We start from the raw sequence: 22248 nt of genomic DNA, 5'->3' as shown, positions 1-22248 counted from the left end.
TGCTGGAGTGGTGTCAGATCAAGGATTTATGCACCCTTCTACACAGTTTACAAATGTCGACGAAGATCTTTAGCACTGACGATGCCATTCTCAGCGTGACAATTCTGGTCATCTACATGATGGAGCACACTGTAAGCATTATTCGGAGTCAGGTGTTGGGACAAGAGGAAGGGGAGGAAGTACAGGACGAGTCATATTCGGAAGGGATAACAAGATCTACAAGGTCCAGACGGTCAGCGGCACCAAGGCGGCATTAATGGTGGGGGAGAGGGATTAACAACGGCGCATAGTATCAGCAAAACTGTTGAGGAAGGTGCAGGAGCCCATGAAGAAATGGAGGACGAACTGGCGATGGGCATGGAAGACTCAGCAGATGAGTGAGAGATTGCTCACATTTCGGTTGTGCGAGGTTGGGGGGAGAGGGCACAGGAAGGAGGCACGATTCTAACCTCTCCGCCACCAACACACCAAGGACTTGGTCCTCCTGGATGCACAAGACACATGAGCGCCTTCTTGCTGCACTACCTACAACATGACCCTCGGATTGTACGAATTTGAAGTAATGCTGACTACTGGGTTGCCACACTGTTAGATCCCCGGTAGAAGACAAAATTTGGCGAAATAATTCCTGCCATAGAAAGGGACGCACATATATAGGAGTATCAGCAGAAGGTGGTACGCAATCTTAGATCTGCTTTTCCACTAAACAGCTATGCTGCACAGAGTGAATCTCAATGCTTTGACATGGATAGGAGGAAATGGTCTTTTACTTGTCCACATCTGAGGAACCGAGGGCTGGCTGCTGTGCTGAGACGGCGTTGAGTACGGTGTCCCTGGCGAGTTGCACTTTTGGTCATATACAAAATGAGTTGAAAAAGGACAGATGCTGGTGGAAAGGGGAACAGGTGTGTTGGAAAGAGGAAAAAAGTCTGTGTTCGTGGGTTTGGTGGTTAAGCAACAGTAACATTTTCTGAAGAAACAACATCTGTTATGGTGGGAATGGCAGATTTGGATAAGGTGGTATATACTATGTTACCACTATATAGAAAAATTAAGAAGAAAAGAAAGAGGTATATATCCCCATCGCCAGTCGGTGTCCACCGTGCTCCCAGATGGAAAAGGAGAGGCTGGCAAATGGAAGGTTAGGTGGAGGATACAGAGCTGAGTGGCTATGAAACTAATAGTAGCCTGAACCAAGTTAGACGCCACTCAGATCTGGAGACTGGGAGCCCTGTTAGCGTCACAGGGTCCACACGCCCACCCAGCCCAGGAAATCACTGTTAACAACACAGGGGCCATTGGGTATGCTGTCCGTGTGCGTAGAGGCCACACCTGTAGACAGCAGGCGCATCAGCAGCAGGCCTGTTAATGCCACTGGGCTGCACTAGCAGGACTGGTAGGACAGGAGCTGGTCTTAACCGTTCTGCGTTACCAACTGTGGTGGCAGCCTGCATTGACGCCCTATCCCTGCCTACCTCTGGCCTAAGGACGCAATGGGTTCAACACATGGAGGTGTGCTTTTTCGGAGCATAATAGAAGACTGCACACCTCCTTGTTTGCTCCAGCCCCTTTTATAACCTGGGTCCACCACAAACCAGGGTGGACCACAATGCACCACCTGGAGACAAAAGCAGAGTGACACGTCATGAGTGGCATAACTAGCGTCTTATTCGGAACCGCCACTTCAATGATGACCTCATGGCTGCCACGACCCAAACACCTCACCAGTCATCGTCTGACCAACAATAATGAGGTGACAAGTCATAGGGGCGGGCCTCTGCAAGCCAGTTGGGAGTGGCCTGGCCACATCGTCAGGACACATGATGCCCTGTGGTCTATATGGGGACCCCCACATCAGGGGCAGGGCCAAAGAGTTAATTTCCGGACCTAGCCTCTGATGCAGTAAGTGCATGAGCATGCTCAGTAGCATGAACTACAGTCTCCGAAAAAAAGACTATCTGCTTCAGCATGCTGTCTAGGCACAACAAAGGACTTAGACCCGGCACGGAGTACAAGTACCTGTGCAAAGAGGCTTTTCGAACTAAGTGTGAAGCCCCACAGGTATTGTGTCGGTGCATTACCTTCAGGGACTCCATGTGGAGGAACAGTCTGGTCACAGGTAGGTTGCTTCTTTATATGTAGTTTCGTGACGCCACTCTCGGTATTGCGGTCAGTGGGGACCGCCACTGCAGTGTAAGGGGACACCTGGGGCTGATGTTGGGTGCAGTTAGTTGTAGTGGCCTCCCGAGAGTGAGGCAAGCCCCAGGGCCCTGTGTAAGTGTGTGGAACCACAGGTCGCAGAATGACTCAGGCAGTGTCCAAACGAGCATGTACTGTACCCCAAAATGAAGACTTAGCCTCAGGAATGACACAGTCAGGCTGAGCATACTCAGTAAGAGAAACACTGGAGTTAGGCTGCGGCTGGAGTAAATCGGCACACGCATGCGCACTAGCCGCTTCTCCACACTTAGACGTGGAGGAGAAAGCAGCCAGCTAGACAACCCGAGGCACAGCCCTATATGGCAGCTGACGCCTGGGCGCAACTGGAACCACAGCAGGTTGCTTGCGTTTACGGCGGCACCAATTCGTAACAACAAATAACAGCTAAAATAACAGGTGTACTTCTTCCCGTAGATGATCTGATATGATCCTTTTTTCACGGACACGACCATCATTAACAAAAGTAGATGAGGCACCAAAACAGCAGCTGCTTCAATGGATGTCAAGTGCGCCATAAAGTGGGCTCTCCTCCACCTCAAGTTCAATATCACAAATACTCCATTCCACTGTGGTGTAAACCCAATCGCACTTGCTTCATAACTGCTCTCAAGTTTCCACCAGCCCTGCTGAGTATGGGGTAACAGAGATTGTTGAGTCTGCAGAGGCATTCAGTCACGCTATAGCCTGGGAATCAGAGGTCTTCTCCAAAGCTGCAGTGAGTACAGACAAAGAGGTACTTATTAATAGTATTATTATTATTATTATTTATTTATAGAGCATCATTGATTCCATGGTGCTGTACATGAGAAGGGGGTTACATACACAATATATATACAAGTAACAATAGACAGACTGGTACAGAGGGAAGAGGGCCCAACCCTTGCGGGATTACATTGTAAAGTATTTTGGGGAGGAGACAGTAGGTGGGGTGTAGGTTGGGCAGAAGCTCCGCATGGTGGTGGTGTCATTTAATGGTTATAGTCATTTCTGAACAGATGAGTTTTCAGGTTCCGTTTGAGCTTGCGGGTATAGTAGATAATCTGACGTGTTGAGGCAGCGAGTTACAGGAGACAGGGGAAATGATCTGCACAGATGGCCAGAAGGTTTGTGAGTCGGATCCAGGCCCCGATGAAGAAGGTGCTGAGCATAATGTACCCCCTCATTTCCAAACCGTACATCATCCTGGTGGAGACAATGGGTAACATGATGAGGAGACTCAGATACCTGATTGTAACGTCAACTTTGCTATTCGGTCAGGGCAGGAAGAGGTTGTCAAGGAGGACTCAGGGCGAGGGGAATGAAAGCACACAGGGTGATGATGAGGTTGGAGACACCACTTACTGTCAAACCAAAGTCAGCCAGTCGATGAAGTCAGCAGAGGAGTTGTAGGAGGATGCTACTGACGACGAGTTTACGTTGTGTCTTCCTGGACAGATACAAAGTACTGGAAGCACGTCAACAACTCAATCCTCGGCCACAACTCTGCCTATGAGCATAAGTCATGTTGGCTATGCAGGTCGCATGGGCTGTAAGCCTTGCCTAGCCTGGGAATTTTTTGGACATAGCAAAGGATCACCCAAGTCATGTAATCTGTCACAATCTCTAAGTAGAAGGCAAAAAATCTCAACTTTGAGTACTTCCACCATGAAGTGTCACATGGATATGAATTGATAGCGTGAGGATGTATTGCTCAGCTTTAGCCACTGTCAATGCAACATGCTTATTTGCCGTTCATTGCATGCATTGTTGCAGACTACACACAAGGGGCTGCTGTTTTTTTGGAGCTGCCTTTGTCTGTTTGGTCACTATAGCAATAGCAAAACAATCTTCGGGTGTGGACTTGGAGATGCTGTCTATGAACAGAATGAAAAGATAAAGGTGTGTGTTTGAGCAAGGAGCAACCGCAGAAACACTTCGATCAATTGTGAGGGGAGTCATTTTGGAGTTTGGTGAGGAGTACCGTAACGCCAGTGAGCTGCATCCTGTGCCACAGACCAACATTCTTAAGGTGCTGTCTATACTGTTTACCATGAGAGGAGCATAAAGTCTGTATTTATTGCAGCTGGACATCACAGTACCCGGGTACGGTAGGCTGTGCCCAGACAGTAATGCGTGCACGCAACACTTTGTTTTATTATCAAAACACATATCTGTTCTGGGTAGGCCGACTATATAGACAATGAGACTTGCTGCCTCTGCACTGTCAAATTGTCACATACAGTTTAAATCATAGAGGGACAGCGAGACATGTTTGCATTGACTGTTGCATTTCAAGATTTCCATGACTGTGTTGCAGAGCTGTGTGGTTTGCATTCACACTGTTATCATCTGCCTTATCTGTGAGACTTAAGCTAACAAGGGTATTCAGTGGGGGTAATGTAATTGTCTATGTTTAGGTAGCTAACTTTGAAGCTCTTGTGATGCGCCACAGGTAAGTCGTGTTCGCACACACACACACACACACACACACATACACACACACACACACAAACACACAATTACTGCTGCAACGCAAAGGGATTAGCAGGTAGTAGGCAACAGAATAGATTGTTCTATTATTTCAATTTTATGCATGGTTCTTATTGTTTGTTTTGGGAAAGTTAAACAATCTTTTATCAACCCAACTGCCTAGAGTGCTTTTCCTGTTGCGTGGTTTTGCTTCCCACCAAGTACAAGACTTAAAATGAAGCATAAGTCGCAATGGGAATTTCACTGTGCTACAATGCGGCCTAGCGGGGCTGTGCAACCACCACCTGCCCCATCAAGTGCATCTGCGTGCTCTTCATCCTCTTTGACTGTGGGGACAGCAGTCACACATGCTTTTTTACGCTGAACTTCCACCCCTTTACCCTTAAGTGGGAGTGTGATTGGCAGGTCGTCACTTGTTTTGGAAGTGGAAACAGATGGTATTGTTGAGCTGTCAGACAGCGAGAGAACCACCATTGGATGAAGGCAACATGATATCCACGCCTGCACCTTCGTCACAGATTGGCTGGACTACCTGCAGTTAATAATTGCGTTACAGAAATGGAAAGGAGTGTAGAATGCACATGTGTTGTACCTTGCTTGGCAGCAAAGGAACACTAACTTAGTATTCCAGGTACTTTTAGGATGGCAGAAAAAGTGACAGCTCTTTGGGCAAATTAAATAGCGTGGCAAAAGTGGGCAGGTGGGTACAGTGGCCGTGTTCTGTGGGTACCAGAACAGTAAAGGAAGCCTCACTTTCTATCCCTCCTAATGATGAATTGCAACAAGGAATTCACCAACTCCCAGCTGCCTATTTGTACCCGGCTGGGAACCAAAAATATAGGGAAGCCCTTTTTTTTAATTATTTCATGAATTTCATGAAATAATTAAAAAAAAAATGACGTGGGCTTCGCCCAATTTTTGTGTCCAGTCAGGTACAACTAGACAGCTGGGGATTTGAATCCGCAGCGCTGGGTGCCCAAGCTTTCTGGACACCCCGCTGTGAATTGCAGTCCGCAGCTGCCCCAGAAAATGGAGCTTTCATAGAAGCGCCATCTTCTAGCGCTGTAACCAACTCTTCCAGCTGCCCTGGTGATGGGTGGCTCGCTGGGTAATAATGGGGTTAGGGCTAGCTGTATATTATCAACTGGCCCTAAGCCCGAAATTCATGGTATTACGCCAATATTAGACATGGGCACCATGAATTTCTAGTACAGATAAAAAAAACACAACACACAGAAAAATATTTTTATTAGAAATAAAACATAACACAATTAGTGACTCCATCTTTATTGAAATAAAGAACCCCCCTCCGCAGTAATCCTGGGTCAAGGGTCCCGCACCATCCAATCCGGATCCAATATCATCTGATCAGTTTGCTGGAAGGCAAAGCGTTCAGAGAACGTGTCAAGTTCAAGGGACTGAATCACATGACACAGCAGCTGATTGTATAAAAGGCTTTTATACAATCAGCTGATGCATCAGTGCAAAAAAACCCCAAAACTTCTTGTCCGACAGCATTAGCTGATAGTTTAGCCGGCCGGGCGGTAAAAAGCCGGCCTCACCGCTCGACTTATAGTGTCAGCTGATTCCGTCAAAGAGAGAGAAAAGAGAAGAGAGAGGAAAGAGAGAGAGGAAAGAGAGAGAGGAAAGAGAGAGAGGAAAGAGAGAGAGGAAAGAGAGAGAGGAAAGAGAGAGAGGAAAGAGAGAGAAGAGAGAGAGACGCAGGCACTACCACCCTCATCATCATCCCCGAACACACCCCAACACTACCTCCCCCATCATCATCCCCGCACACACCCAGACACTACCGCCCCCATCATCATCCCTGCACACACCCCGGCACTACCGCCCCCATCATCATCCCCGCACACACCCCGGCACTACCGCCCCCATCATCATCACCGCACACCCCGACACTACCGCACTCATCATCATCCCTGCACACACCCCGACACTACCGCACTTATCATCCGCGCACACACCCCGGCACTAACGCACTCATCATCATCACCGCGTACACCCCGGCATTACCGACCCCATCATCATCCCCGCACACACTCTGGCAGTACCGCCCCCATCATCATCCCCGCACACACCCCGACACTACCGCACTCATCATCATCCCCACACACACGCAAGCACTCCCGCACTCATCATCATCCCCGCACACACGCAGGCACTACCTGAGGGAAGTCTCCGGTGACAGCGTGGCTCACTTCAGTTGCTACGTGAAGCTGACACAGAGCGGTTGTGTTCTACGGTGCTCCCTGTCCGCTTCATGTAGCAGAGCTGAAAGAGTCATGTGGATTACATCGATAAGGAATAACGTTTGGAACACCATTTTAAGTCTGAACTGGGTGCAAAAAAACTAAAAAAAACTAAAAAACCTAAAAAAAACCTAAAAAAACCTAAAAAAACCTAAAAAAAAACCTAAAAAAACCCTAAAACCCTCCCCAACCACACCTATTGCCAATCCATATCATACGCATAAATAGCCTGGGTCTCAGCTTCCCATACACGGTAAGTTTTTTAACTGCATGAGAGGACACACACAAGCCAGGGACCCCAACGTAGAGAAATACTTTGGCGTAGTGTTGGGGCTCTATTGCATTGATCAATTCAGTAGCTAAATTTCTCTTTATTCATATGTTCATGGCAGTAATGCAGATTCCATTTTTCACATTTTCACTCTTACATATAGCTATTGGATTTTTCAAGTCAGTATTCACACAGCAGTTTCTGCTATTTCTTGTATTCCCCTTACATAGTCACTGGTGTGCATACCTTATCTCCCCATAGTGATTTTTTTTAGGTTTTTTGCCCCCAGTTCAGACTTAGAATGGTGTTCCAAACGTTATTCCTTATTGTTAGTAGTTTTTCGTTTGTGAACCCTCCCCAACCACACCTATTGCCAATCCATATCATACGCATAAATAGCCTGGGTCTCAGCTTCCCATACACGGTAAGTTTTTTAACTGCATGAGAGGACACACACAAGCTAGGGACCCCAACGTAGAGAAATACTTTGGCGTAGTGTTGGGGCTCTATTGCATTGATCAATTCAGTAGCTAAATTTCTCTTTATTCATATGTTCATGGCAGTAATGCAGATTCCATTTTTCACATTTTCACTCTTACATATAGCTATTGGATTTTTCAAGTCAGTATTCACACAGCAGTTTCTGCTATTTCCTGTATTCCCCTTACATAGTCACTGGTGTGCATACCTTATCTCCCCATGTGGATTACATCGGACCTGGATGGGTTTTTGGGGATTAATAAAGTAGTAAAAGAGGGGAGGGGTTTGTCTTTTATTCCAAATAAAAGATTTTTCGTTGTTTATTTACTTTCATTTACAGGTTAATCATGGAAGGTATCTCAGGGAGACGCCTGCCATGATTAACCTAGGACTTAATGGCAGCTATAAGCTGCCATTTAACTCCTTATTACCCCGATTGCCACCGCATCGGGGAAATTCGGAATGAGTCGGGTAGAGTTCCGGGACTGTCGCATCTGTGGCGCCCTGGACAAGCCAGGTCTTCACAGGTACTACACCAACACACCCCACACCCCGGCTAGGCACACCGAAGCCAAACACAAAATCCTTGTTGCCTTCCTCTAGGGGCTGATGTTCACACCAGGGGGTGGGCCAGGAGGTTGGTCCCGCCCACCGAGGAGTTCATAGTCCTGGAGGAGGGAAAAGGAGACATCAGTTTTGAAGTTTGAGAAGTGAGGAAGTAAAGTGGTAGAGGAGCAGTCTGAAGGCGTCCGGGTGTGTGGCCAGGACGGAACAGCAAGGTTGGCAGACGGTGGTGACCGTCTGTAGGAGAGGCTAATTGGAGCAAACCGTATGGACCGTGGATGGGCAGTGGCCCGGCGGTACCGGATCGGAGAGTAAAGAGAAGCCAGCACCATCCGGCAGGGCTTACGGACCCCGACCGGGCTAGGAGTCGCCGTTAAACTGGTCAAATCCGTTAGCAAAGGGAACCTCCGGGGTTTCCCAGCAGTCAAGACCCGATTGAAGGCAACAGCTCACACAGTAGAGGGAAACACAGTTACCGCCAAGGCTACAGTTCCCAGGGCCAGAGCCTGCGGGCAAAAGGAGCTCCTTCAGCACCCATCCAAGCTGGGGAGCGGGTTACCGGTGGGAAGCCATTGGAACCGTAACACAACACAGGTGCAGGGAAAGGCAGTCACCATCAACCTGCCGGGAGGAGAAACACCGCTGACGTCTGTGGGACCCGTCCATCCAGCCGTTTGTTTTACCGGAGACTTTGCATTCGTCATTGGCTGAGTGAGTACCACCATGCCGTGCGGCACAGCGCTGCCCCCACGACCCTGCACCTCACCAGGCCCCGTAACTCGCCTGCCCTACATCCTTACCCCTCACCGGGCCCTGGGACAACCAACCCCCCTACCCACGGAGGGAAGAACCAACATCCAAGCTGCTCCCTGTCATCGCTCCCGGGATCCCCATCCAGAGCAGCGGTGGTGTCATCAATCTCACCACAACTGTGGGTGGCGTCACGGACAATATCCCTAAACCCAAACCACCCCCTTTCACTCACGGGCGAGGAACGCCGCTCGAGTCCCCGGGATCCGGCCCACCGCTCGAGCCACCACCGAGCAGCAGCAGCCGGACCCAAGCAGTGGGTGAGCGCAGTGTCCCCTCCTCTGCCCGCGACACATCTAATGGATGCGGCAATTCCGGGCGGCTGCTGGCTGATATTGTTAGGGTGGTGGGCTCCCCATAACATGGGGATCCCCATCCTGAGAATACCAGCCTCCAGTCGTGTTGCTTTATGTTGGCTGGTATCAAAATTTGGGGGAACAGCAGGTTTTGTTTTTTTTGTTTTTTTTTTAAATTATTTATTTATTTTACTGCACGATATAGACTTGCCTGCCGGCGGCTGTGATTGGTTGCAGTGAGACAGCTGTCACTCAGCGTGGGGGCATGTCTGACTGCAACCAATCATGGGCGCCGGTAGGCGGGGAAAGCAGGGAATACCAGATTGAATAATGAGCGGCAGCCATTTTCAAAAGAGGAAAAGCTGCCGGAGCTTTGTGCCAGCCGTGCAGCTGATCGGTGAGTAGGAAAGAGAGAGAGATTGTGCTGGGGACGCAGGACGCATGCAAATACACAACTTGCGCACATAGCCTTACTGTGAAAAGCCACGCTTTTGGTGATCGAACAGTTATCGAACTTTAACTGGAACTGTCGAATGTGAAGCAAATCGTTCGAGTTCGTCGAACATCTCGAACATCGCCCAAAACAACTCGAATTTGAAAATGGCGAACAGTTCGCTTCAAACACCGCTCATCTCTACTCCTCAGATCAAAGATCAACATACCAATGGGCATGTTCTAGCTGACCTTGTAAAGTGCTGGGGAATAGCTAACTACAAATTATGTATGACAGAGGAACCTACAAAATGTATGTCAGGGCCCTCCCAATCGTTAAAGTAAAAAAATAAATAAATAAAACACTACATGTGAACAAATCCTAAAAGGGATTTTTTTTTTGTCTCCAGATTATTTAGCCTTATACACAAGTGATTATGCAGGAAAAAACTGTTTCTTAACCCTTTTGGCCTGTAAAATGTAATTTACAAGTGCATCTCAATAAGTTAGAATATCATCAAAAAGTTACCGTATTTCCAAATTTTGAGGGAAAGTAGGGGGTGCGTCTTATAATCCGAATATACAGGGGGGGTGTATATATATATATATATATATATATATATATATATAAAAATATATATATATATATATATATATATATATAATATACTACAGAGTCCAGGGGAGGTGGGGGCAGCTCTGGAGTGCTGCTGGGGGCTGGTGAAAGCTGCAGGAGGCAGCGTTAGATCTCCTGCTCCCGCTCATATAATATGCACTGCCGCTGTCCACCTTGGTGGTGAAACTGCACTGCGGTGATGGGCTGGGGCAGCGGCACATATTACAGTATATCTGCCTGCATCCCCCTTTGATGGCACATGCCCCCCCCTGTGTTAGATATGGCTCCCATGCTGCTGCCCACAGTAAAATAAAAAAACTCTTTATTTACCTCCTCCAGCGTGTCTCCCCGGTCTCCTGCTGCCACTGTGATCAGGCACGTAGAGATGATATCACTGCTGTGCCGATCACAGAACCAGGAAGTGCAGGAGTTCAGCAGCACGGAGGGAGACACGAGGGAGAACAGCACTGGAGAAGGTAAGGAAAGAGTTTATTTTACTATGGGCAGCAGCATGGGGACATGTGCCATCCATAGGGGGCCATATCTAACACAGGGGGAGGTGTGCCATCCATAGGGGGCCATATATAACATATGGGGACATATGCCATCCATAGAGGGCCATCTCTAACACAGGGGGTGGTGTGCCATCCATAGGGGGCCATATCTAACACAGAGGGAGGTGTGCCATCCATAGGGGGCCATATCTAACACAGGGGGAGGTGTGCCATCCATAGGGGGCCATATCTAACACAGGGGAAGGTGCGCCATCCATAGGGGGCAATATCTAACACAGGGGGAGGTGTGTCATCCATAGGTGGCCATATTTAACACAGGGGGAGGTGTGCCATCCATAGGGGGCCATATCTAACACAGGGGGAGGTGTGCCATCCATAGGGGGCCATATATAACACCGGGGGAGGTGTGCCATTCATAGGGGGCCATATCTAACACAGGGGGAGGTGTGCCATCCATAGGGGGCCATATCTAACACAGGGGGAAGTGTGCCATCCATAGGGGGCCATATCAAACACAGGGGGACGTGTGCCATCCATAGGGGGCCATGGGCAGCACAGGGGGACATGTGCTATCCATAGGATACTTGTGCCAGCTGTAGGAGATGTGTGCCATCCATAGGAGACCTCTGCCAGTTGTAGGAGACATGTGCCATCTATAGGAGACCTGTGCCAGCTGTAGGGGATATGTGCCAGAAATAGGGGACGTGTTCCAGCACAGGGGGATGTGTGCCATAAATAGGGGACGTGTTCCATCAATAGGAGACATGTGCCCGCAATAGGGGACATGTGCCATGAATGGGGGACATGTGGCATCACTGGGGGATGTGTGCCAGCACAAGGGGGCTATATTCAATATAAGGGGGCCATATCCAGATTAAGGGGGCTAATTTTAGGATGGGGGGGCTATGAGGGACATATACCCTATATGACTTGTTAGATGGACAATGGCATTATAAGACGGACCCCATTTAACATTAAAAAAAATTCTCTTTTCCTTCACCAAATTTGGGGGTGTGTCTTATAAAGCGAAAAATACGGTAATTTATTTCAGTAATTCAATGCAAAAAGGGAAACACATATTATATAGAGTCATTACACACAGAGTGAACTATTTCAAGTGTTTATTTCTGTTAATGTTGATGATTATGGCTTACAGCCAATAAAAACCTAAAAGTCATTATCTCAGAAAATTAGAATAATTACCACAGCACACCTGCAAAGGCTTCCTAAGCATTTGAAAAGGTCCCTTAGTCTGGTTCAGTAGGCTACACAATCATGTGGAAGACTGCTGACTTGACAGATGTCCAGAAAGCAGTCATTAACACACTCCCCAAAGAGGATAAGCCACAAAAGGTCATTGCTAAAGAAGCTGGCTGTTTACAGAGTGCTGTATCCAAGCACATTAATGGAAAGTTGAGTGGAAGGAAAAAGTGTGGTAAAAAAGGTGCACAAGCAACTGGAATAACTGCAGCCTTGATAGGATTGTTAAGTAAAGACCATTCAAAATTTTGGGGAGATTCACAAGGAATGGACTGCTGCTGGAGTCAGTGATTCAAAAGGCACCACACACAGACATATCCAGGACATGAGCTACAACTGTCGCATTCCTTGTGTCAAGCCACTCATGACCAATAGACAACACTAGAAGCGTCTTACCTGGGCCAAGGAGAAAAAGAACTGGACTGTTGCCTAATGGTCCAATGTGTTGTTTTCAGATGAAAAAAGTGTGGCATTTCATTTGGAAGTCAAGGCCCCAGAGTCTAGAGGAAGAGTGGAGAGTTACACAATCCAAGCTGCTTGAGGTCTAGTGTGGAGTTTCCACAGTCAGTGATGATTTGGGGAGCCATGTCATCTGTGGGTGTAGGTCCACTGTATTTTATCAAGACCAAAGTTAGCACAGCCGTTTACCAGGAAATTTTAGAGCACTTCATGCTTCCCTCTGCCAACAAGCTTTTTGGAGATGAAAATTTCATTTTCCTGCACAACTTGGCACCTGTCAACACTGTCAAAAGTACCAATACCTGGTTTAATAACCACAGTATCACTGTGCTTTATTGGCCAGCAACCTCGCCTGACCTAAACCCCGTAGATAATATATGGGGTATTGTCAAGAGGAAGATGAGAGACACCAGACCCAACAATGCAGACAAGCTGAAGGCTACTATCAAAGCAACCTGTGCTTCCATAACACCTCAGCAGTGCCACAGGCTGATCACCTCTATGCCATGCCACATTGATGCAGTAATTCATGCAAAAGGAGCCCCGACAAAGTATTCAATGCATTTACTGTACAGACTTTTCAGTAGGCCAATGTGTCGCCCTGGGCAAGCCAGGGGACACAGGTCACACACCATCACACCTTACATCGCAGGTAGGAACATCTAAGCTAACCAAAAATCCTTGTTGCCTTCCTCCAGAGGCTGATGATGCACACCAGGGGGTGGGCCAGGCGGTTGGCTCCGCCCACCGAGGAGTTCACAGCTCTGGAGGCGGGAGAAACCAGGCAGATTAGCCCAGGCAGGGCTCGAGTGAAGAACAGTTAGGGGAGTGAAGGAGTAAACAGCTAAGATGAGCTAAGGAAGTGAAAGTAGAAGTGAAGTGAAGTGGTAAAAGAGGAGAGCAAGAGTGTGACGGAGAGAAAGCCTGAGGTAGTCCAGCTGTGTGCAGGACAGGTCAGCAAGGTCAGCAACGGCGGTGACTGTCTGGAGGGGGACCGTTTGGAAGTTCCTGGAAGGACCCCGTAGGCTGTGTGCCCGGCGGTCTTGAGCAGTGTTCCGAAGGACAGTCAGCACCAGGGCAGGGGCCTCTCGGACCCCGGCAAGGCTTGGAGTCGCCATAATTTGCCGAATCCGTCAGTGAAGGGGACGTAGATCCCCCAACAACCAAGTCCCGATTGAAGGCAACAGCCCAGCCAGTGTAAGAGAGACACCGCCACCGCTAAGGCACCAGTTTCTTAGGGCCAGCGCCTGCGGGCAAAGAGTAGAGCTCCCCCGGTCCAGCTTGAAGCCGGGGAGCGGGTTACCGGTGGGGACCCATCGCAACCAACAAGTACACAAAGGTGCAAGGAAGAGGGACATCACCGTCACCTACCGGGAGAGCAAGTGCAGCCGTCCGTGGGACCGTCTTTCCAGCCGTTTGGTTTACCGTAAAAACTGTGTCAACGTCTCAGGCTGAGTGAGTACCACAGTGCCGCAAGGCACAGCGCTGCCCCCGCGTCCATGCGCCCACCAGGCCCTGCACCTCCCAAACCATCACCGGGCCCCGGGATCACCAACCTCTACCCACGGAGGGGCAACACAACACCTGGCTGCTCCGCATCACCATCCCCGGGACCCCTGTACTGAGCAGCGGTGGTGAAATCACCACAACCGTGGGTGGCGTCACGGACAATAAACATTTCCCACACCCAACAAACCCCTTTCACTCACGGGCGAGGAGTGCCGCTCAAGAAGACCCCGGGATCCGGCCCACCGCTCGAGCCACCACTGAGCAGCAGCCGCCGGACCCGAGCAGAAGGGGTGAGCGTAGTGTGCTGACACCCTCCTCCCCGCCCGCGACAACTTGGCATCACGAACAGGATCTTACCGCTCTGCCGTCTGGTAGAGGTGCGCCTTGTTACCGCCGGAGGTATCCGGCAGAAAAATTCCAGAAGCCGCCATCTTTGGCGCGAAAAGTTCCCGCTCGAGCGTCTTCTCGAGTAGTAGAGGCGCGAAGGCCAAGACCCCGCCCAGAGAGAGGAGAGGCCGAAAAGAGCTAAGGGGGACGCGATGGCGGCTGGACGCATGTAGCTGCAGCTATAAAAGCAGAGACGCCAGGACTCTGCAGCAATACTGGGTTCCTGGAAGGCACGATTGCCAAGATGTACAACCCAACTCCCAACGAAGAAGCCCCCGCGCCCGGCACGGCGACGTGGTTGAGGGACCGGACTGTCCCGCTGAGTAATCGTCTGCAGGCCCATATGCAACTCCTCCTGGAGGAGTGGGAGACCGACATGGCGGATGTGGTGGCTGCTATGTGGAGACGCGAGGCAGAAGAGGATTTGGAGGAGCGGGTAAGCGACCCACGCCCCTGTATTCCTGAGGGATCGGCCGTTGGAGCTGAGGGGCCCGGCCGGCTTCCGCTCACCCTACCTCTCTCCCTGCTACCCGTAATAGCTGCTGCCGCCCCACCATTAGGCCCGCTACCTACCCAACAGGTAGCGATACCTTGCCCAGCCGCTCCGGCGGACCAGCCGGCTGCAGACGTCCGGGACGTCCCTGAAGTATACCAGGGGGAACTGCTAGAACTGCGGCCCCTTAACAGCATGGAGTCAGAAGTCCCAATAGAGACTGTGCCAGACCCTGAGCCCGAGACCGTGGCCTGGATGAAGGCCCGGGTGATGCAATTCCACCAGCGTCAGCAGGACCAGATTTTCCGGATGATGGAGCAGTGGACCAACGAGGTGGAGGAGCTGCTTACAACTGCCCCGAGGTACGGAGGGGGAATGGATGTAGCAGAACCGACTGGTGACCCACGTCCCTATGTCCTACCAGGACCGGCCGCTGCGGCTGAGGGGCCCGGCCTAGTCTCGGCCTATGCATCACCCTTGCCGTTACTCATGAGGCGCCTTAATGTCAGCTCGCCTAATCTGCTGCTCTGTGCTACCGCAGAATGGGCTGAAGTGCTGGATGTTGGAGGCCAGGAGGCTGCGACAGCTGGCGGCAACCCGCCTGATGCAGGAACAAGAGATGACGACTCCTGCCCCAGCCCCGGGTCCGCTGTAGCAGTTGAAGGAGCAAGTGAGCGTTCCCACTATGTAGGAGCCCCAGTGGTCGTCCATGCCCCGTGTACCGGTGGAAATGAGTACCGAGTGCCCCTGTCACCGCAGGCATGTCAGTGCATGTTCGATATGCTGGTGGAGGGGGATGGAGCTGCGTTAGCTGAATATCCGGAGTAGGGCAGCGGATGCCCGCTGCAGCAGTCCCCGTTGGGACCACCACTGAAGTTGTGTGAATTCATGTTGAAAAGTTTGTTTGAAAGTTCTGCTAATGATGAGAATGATTACCGAAGTTTCACCTGATTTACAGTGATTTGCAACCGGCCGGAGCCGGCACCGTTGTCCCAGTGGGGACCGTTTAAAAGTTTGCATGAGGAACTACTCATGGACAAGCCCGTGAACTTGCAGGGCAACCACAAACGTTAAGTGGCTTGTAAATAAGTTGTTTGCCGTTACCGTTTCCGCAATGCCGCCTCCGGAGAGGCAGGTTGGAGGGAGGGCCCTGAGCAGAGCAGGCTGGGGCCCAGCCACCAAAGGAACCGGTGGCTACCCTCTGGAGGGGAAGGACAGATCCCGCTCGGGTACCGTGTGCTGGACTGTGGGTCAAGGGGTGCTGCCTGGGCTTTAGGGGCTGCATCAGGGCCAGGTTGCTTGGGTGGGAGAGAGCGGAAACCGTAACCGTAAACCGTTTGCAACGTTAAAAGAAATGTGCCTCCCGTTAAGGGAAGATTTATTAAAAATGTACATATGTTATTATTTTACTATGTTATCTTTTCCAGAAAAATAAAACCGGTGTTGGACGGCAGCCCGCGGACGGTCTGCATTTTGCTAAGGGGGAATGTGTCGCCCTGGGCAAGCCAGGGGACACAGGTCACACACCATCACACCTTACATCCCAGGTAGGAACATCTAAGCTAACCAAAAATGCTTGTTGCCTTCCTCCAGAGGCTGATGATGCACACCAGGGGGTGGGCCAGGCGGTTGGCTCCGCCCACCGAGGAGTTCACAGCTCTGGAGGCGGGAGAAACCAGGCAGATTAGCCCAGGCAGGGCTCGAGTGAAGAACAGTTAGGGGAGTGAAGGAGTAAACAGCTAAGATGAGCTAAGGAAGTGAAAGTAGAAGTGAAGTGAAGTGGTAAAAGAGGAGAGCAAGAGTGTGACGGAGAGAAAGCCTGAGGTAGTCCAGCTGTGTGCAGGACAGGTCAGCAAGGTCAGCAACGGTGGTGACTGTCTGGAGGGGGACCGTTTGGGAGTTCCTGGAAGGACCCCGTAGGCTGTGTGCCCGGCGGTCTGGAGCAGTGTTCCGAAGGACAGTCAGCACCAGGGCAGGGGCCTCTCGGACCCCGGCAAGGCTTGGAGTTGCCATAATTTGCCGAATCCGTCAGTGAAGGGGACGTAGATCCCCCAACAACCAAGTCCCGATTGAAGGCAACAGCCCAGCCAGTGTAAGAGAGACACTGCCACCGCCAAGGCACCAGTTTCTTAGGGCCAGCGCCTGCGGGCAAAGAGTAGAGCTCCCCCGGTCCAGCTTGAAGCCGGGGAGCGGGTTACCGGTGGGGACCCATCGCAACCAACAAGTACACAAAGGTGCAAGGAAGAGGGACATCACCGTCACCTACCGGGAGAGCAAGTGCAGCCGTCCGTGGGACCGTCTTACCAGCCGTTTGGTTTACCGTAAAAACTGTGTCAACGTCTCAGGCTGAGTGAGTACCACAGTGCAGCAAGGCACCGCGCTGCCCCCGCGTCCCTGCGCCCACCAGGCCCTGCACCTCCCAAACCATCACCGGGCCCCGGGATCACCAACCTCTACCCACGGAGGGGCAACACAACACCTGGCTGCTCCGCATCACCATCCCCGGGACCCCTGTACTGAGCAGCGGTGGTGAAATCACCACAACCGTGGGTGGCGTCACGGACAATAAACATTTCCCACACCCAACAAACCCCTTTCACTCACGGGCGAGGAGTGCCGCTCGAGAAGCCCCCGGGATCCGGCCCACCGCTCGAGCCACCACTGAGCAGCAGCCGCCGGACCCGAGCAGAAGGGGTGAGCGTAGTGTGCTGACACCCTCCTCCCCGCCCGCGACACCAACATTTCTGAGTTTAAAATCATTTTTTCAGGTGTTCTTATATAATATTCAAATTTTTTGAGATAATGACTGTTGGGTTTTCATTGGCTGTAAGCCATAATCATCAACATTAACAAAAATAAACACTTGAAATAGATCACTCTGTAATGACTCTATATAATATATGTGTTTCCTTTTTTGTATTGAAATACTGAAATAGATTAACTTTTTGATGATATTCTAATTTATTGAGATGCACTTGTAGGTTAGGTTTAGTAGGTGTTCTTGTGCATCTGTAAAAGTGGCGTAATACTGTAACATCCTCATTCCCAGAAGCCATATGTGAGTCAGAAATACATGCAGGCATATTCTCCAGGCTCTTCTCAATCAGTTTTATCACGTTCCCATCCATTTCCGCCTTTTCCTCAGGTCACCAGACCTCTTTGTTGGGTTCAGCAGAAAATGACTCACATTTTCCTTTGACTTGCATTGTACAGCGAGTGAGAAATCAGAGCGAATACGCGAATATTACAAAGTACTCATTACGATTATAGCAATTATGAATATTTCAGTACTCGCTCATCTCTAGTCTTTGATGGTTTTCAACTTTTCCTCCTCTGATATAATGAGCTTCACGGTACTCGCTCATCTCTATTAAGGACATACTAGGAGTTGTTGGTTCATGTACAGTAATACAAATGTATACTGGTCTGACCATACAATACAATTGATGTACCATGTACTGATGGTGGTTCTGGTGATGAGTTTCTATAGTGATGAGTGTTGTGATGCTGTGTTTCTGGTGCTGTATTCTTCTGCTATTATTAGTTCTGATCCTGTACATATGTAACAATTCATAACTTGAAAGATTACATTATACTGGGCTATGTTAAAAACGTATTGTGCTGTCTGACAAATTAAGGGTTACTTTGTTTTTCTTTATGTTAGGAGGATTAAAAAAGTCACTGTATGTGACATCAGACTAGTGAATTCTCACAGTGCATGCACTGCACGCTGTCAAGATTCTTTGGTGCTGGCGTTGAGAGTGGGAGGTCACGTAATGACAGCTATATGAGTTGACTACATCTGGTTACTTGCCAACTAGACATGCCTGGTCTCGTGCAAAACAAGCAAATTGATTGAGGCTGGGCACGTCTAGTCAGAATGTTGCAAAGTATGCAAATCGCATTCTTGCTCTCACATGACTGGCTACTCTTGCCGCCAGCATTGGAGAATCAGAAAGTGTACAGTGTGCTCAAACTTTCATCACAAACCTGGACAAGCCCTTAATTATAAAATAAGCACTGTAGCATACCCAATCCTAACAGCATGTAATATACTCTTTGTAAGGATTCAGCTCTGCTTGATTGTCCCAGCATCAAACGATCAAATAAAAGTGGACCCCTGTGGTATCGTAAGAAGTTGGTCAGCAGTACTGGTAAATAGTGATTTTATTATGTGTTTCAGAGATCAGGTCTCTTTCCTCAGATAAATTACACATGTACATCATGTGATTTGTACATCTGTGATTTATCTGAGGAAGGAAACGTGATGTTTGAAATGTGTAATAAAATCACAATTTAAACATTACTGCTGACCACCTTCTTACAACATCACGGGAGTCCACTTCTATTTTATCATTTCACGCTAACCTCCTCATGTATCCTGCTGCAGCCATAACTTATATGCCTTCAATAACAGTTGTGACTATTTCATGACTGCATCAGTTGAGCACATCTGATGATATCTATAAATGTCCTTTAACGTTAGTACCATATTAGCGCCTTTTGTGTTTTCAGTTTCCTTACATTGATTGTTCCAGCAGTCATCACATGGCCACTCCACTGAAATGTGATTTTCATACTTATGGCCATGTGACATCTACCTGTTCTTCCTGCTTCTCTCTATGAAATAGGAGCTGTAGTTTTCCACTGAACACTGAGAGAATTGTGAAGAGCAGCTCATCAGCACATGACACAGGGCTGCCACTAGGAATTTCAGGGCCCCTGAGTGGCATAATTTTGGGGCCCCCTTGAGACTCCATACCAGCTCCGCCTCCATCCCTGCTCTGCCTCCACACCTCACACTCAAGCCAATAAATGAAGCGTGAAAGGGCCCCCTTTCTGTTAGGGCCCCGGACTAGAGTCCTGTTTGTCCCCCCCTGGTGGCGGCCCTGCATGACTGAAAGTATGCAAATCATATGTGAATGAGCATTCATATGACAAATACTCAAACTGTATGTAGATGGGGTGCCAAACAAAATTCTTTCCCTGGGTCCCGGAAAACCTAGATTTGCTTCTGGTAACAGCATAATGATAACATTTTAGATGCTGAAAGTTTGGTTGTCCTTGTCACACGGTTTCTAGTATCTAAATCCAAATCTGGAGTTACTGTATGTGCTTTGCAGTGGTAAAATATTTGGAGGATTTAAAGGGAACCTCTCAAACCAATGCTTCTCTGGGAGAATACTTCAATACATATACTATTTAAAATGAACATGCCATGACTGTGGAGGTATGTGCCAATCAAATATTGTAGTATAATTATAATAATAATAATAATAATTTTATTCATTTATATAGCGCTATTAATTCCACAGCGCTTTACATACATTGGCAATACTGTCCCCATTGGGGCTCACAATCTAGAGTCCCTATCTGTATGTTTTTGGAGTGTGGGAGGAAACCGGAGAACCCGGAGGAAACCCACGCAAACACGGGGAGAACATACAAAATCTTTGCAGATGGTGTCCTTGGTGGGATTTGAACCCAGGACCCCAGCGCTGCAAGACTGCAGTGCTAACAACTGAGCCACCGTATCCGAATAACACTATAAAGCTAGTAAATAATAACACAGCCAGCATTAAAATGTAAGATTCAAGCATAGTGAAGACCTACTACTAGTGATGGGCTAATAGTAAAATATTTGGTTTCGGATTATTTGTACCGAATACCTACAACTATTACAGTATTCATCACAAATAAGGACCCTAATTCAAGTCAAAAGGTAACCTGGACTTTTTTCTGGATTACCTATTGATTTGCATTAGGTTTGTTATTTGCGACAAATACTGGAATACTATCAGGTTTTTGCTACTAATAATCCGAACCTGAAAATTGTACTATTCGCGCATCACTAACTACTACGTCTTCTAGACTCCAAGGTAATTAACTATATCTTTGCACTTGTCACAATCAAGTGTGACATTTGGAAAAAAAAAAAAAAAAAACCTTAACATTATACCACACCAGATATTGTAATTACTTTGTTTTCTTTGACTGTAATATTCTGTGGCCTTGATTTTTTTTAAGTATATGTTTTCCTTTGTCTTTGTCTTTTTCAAACAGGTCTGAAGACATTTAATCTACACAGACCAGGAATGGATACTTTGATGATTGCAATTGATCAGAAAAGAAATATTTATTTACAGTGGAAGATGCACAGCCATCCAATTGTTGCAAGTCACATTTACACGGTCAAAGATGATGCTTATGTTTATGAGGAGATTGATCGACTAGCAGGAGGTTCCAATTATGTCATTGTCATTTGTTTGGGTCAACACTTCAGGCTTTTCCCAGTCCAGCTTTTTATCAGGAGAGTTATTCATGTGCGAACAGCTTTGATTCGTCTCTTCTTGAGGAGTCCAGATACCAAGGTGATCATCAAAAATGAAAATACTAGAAATGATGGTCTTGATTCAGAGCGATTCAGTGACTTCTATGGATATATTCACAACCTGATATTGAAAGATGTCTTCAGAAATCTTCCTGTTGCTGTGGTTGATGCTTGGGACATGACTGTTGCTTACAATACCCATGATGTTCTTCCTCCAGAACTTGTAGTCAAGAGCCAGGTAGAATTGTTCCTGACATATATTTGTTAATTTTACTGGTAAAAATATCAATTTATTTTCTATTTTTGGTGCTTTTTTACTTCACAACTTGAATTTGGAATCCTAAAATTGAGGCCTGCTGGTGGATTGTGATAAGACATACTAATAGCTTAGATATTAATAAAAAAAATTTGAGAAGAAAGGAAGATATAATTATTGGTGCACTATTATGAAAAGTGGTTATGATGAAATTTATAAGGTAGAGGCCTAGCTGAGGTTCACTTCTTACTGTTACTTCAGAGATAGTTAAGACTTCAATCCTCAAATGGTTACATAATTCTGGTTAAAAACGAGAGGCTAATGAAGTATTAAAGAGGTTGTCATCTACCCTAACTTAGTAATTCTTTTTGTCAAAATACCTAAGGATAATGCCCCTGAAGATCTCCACAATGCATTTCTGCTTCACTTCTTGTCTCCTATAACCAGCTCTGTTGCTCATAGAGATCATTTTTATGACGGGTCATTTGAGACTGATCCAAGACTAAAAGCCATCTCCTTGCTGTCTGCTGTGAACGATAGGAGTGGGGGCCCAAGTGAGAGCTTGGAACCCAGCAGTCATTTTAAGCTGGTGTACGCTATAGAAAGGATCTCA

The 22248-nt window shown here is 48.2% G+C and overlaps 1 protein-coding gene across 1 annotated transcript; it reads left to right on the top strand.

Annotated features, from left to right (window-relative positions):
- The first annotated feature begins 18928 nt into the window (after positions 1–18928).
- LOC142310526 (NXPE family member 2-like) lies at positions 18929–21750 on the top strand. The gene is made up of 2 exons (XM_075348049.1): positions 18929–18938; positions 21112–21750. The coding sequence occupies exons 1-2, from the start codon at positions 18929–18931 to the stop codon at positions 21645–21647; spliced, it is 546 nt and encodes a 181-aa protein (XP_075204164.1). The 3' UTR covers positions 21648–21750.
- Positions 21751–22248: the final 498 nt, after the last annotated feature.

The sequence above is a fragment of the Anomaloglossus baeobatrachus genome, chromosome 5 (genome assembly GCF_048569485.1).
Source record: "Anomaloglossus baeobatrachus isolate aAnoBae1 chromosome 5, aAnoBae1.hap1, whole genome shotgun sequence".
Lineage (NCBI taxonomy): Eukaryota > Metazoa > Chordata > Amphibia > Anura > Aromobatidae > Anomaloglossus > Anomaloglossus baeobatrachus.
The sequence above is the reverse complement of the archived record's forward strand: the minus strand, read 5'-3'. Positions and strand labels throughout refer to the sequence as shown.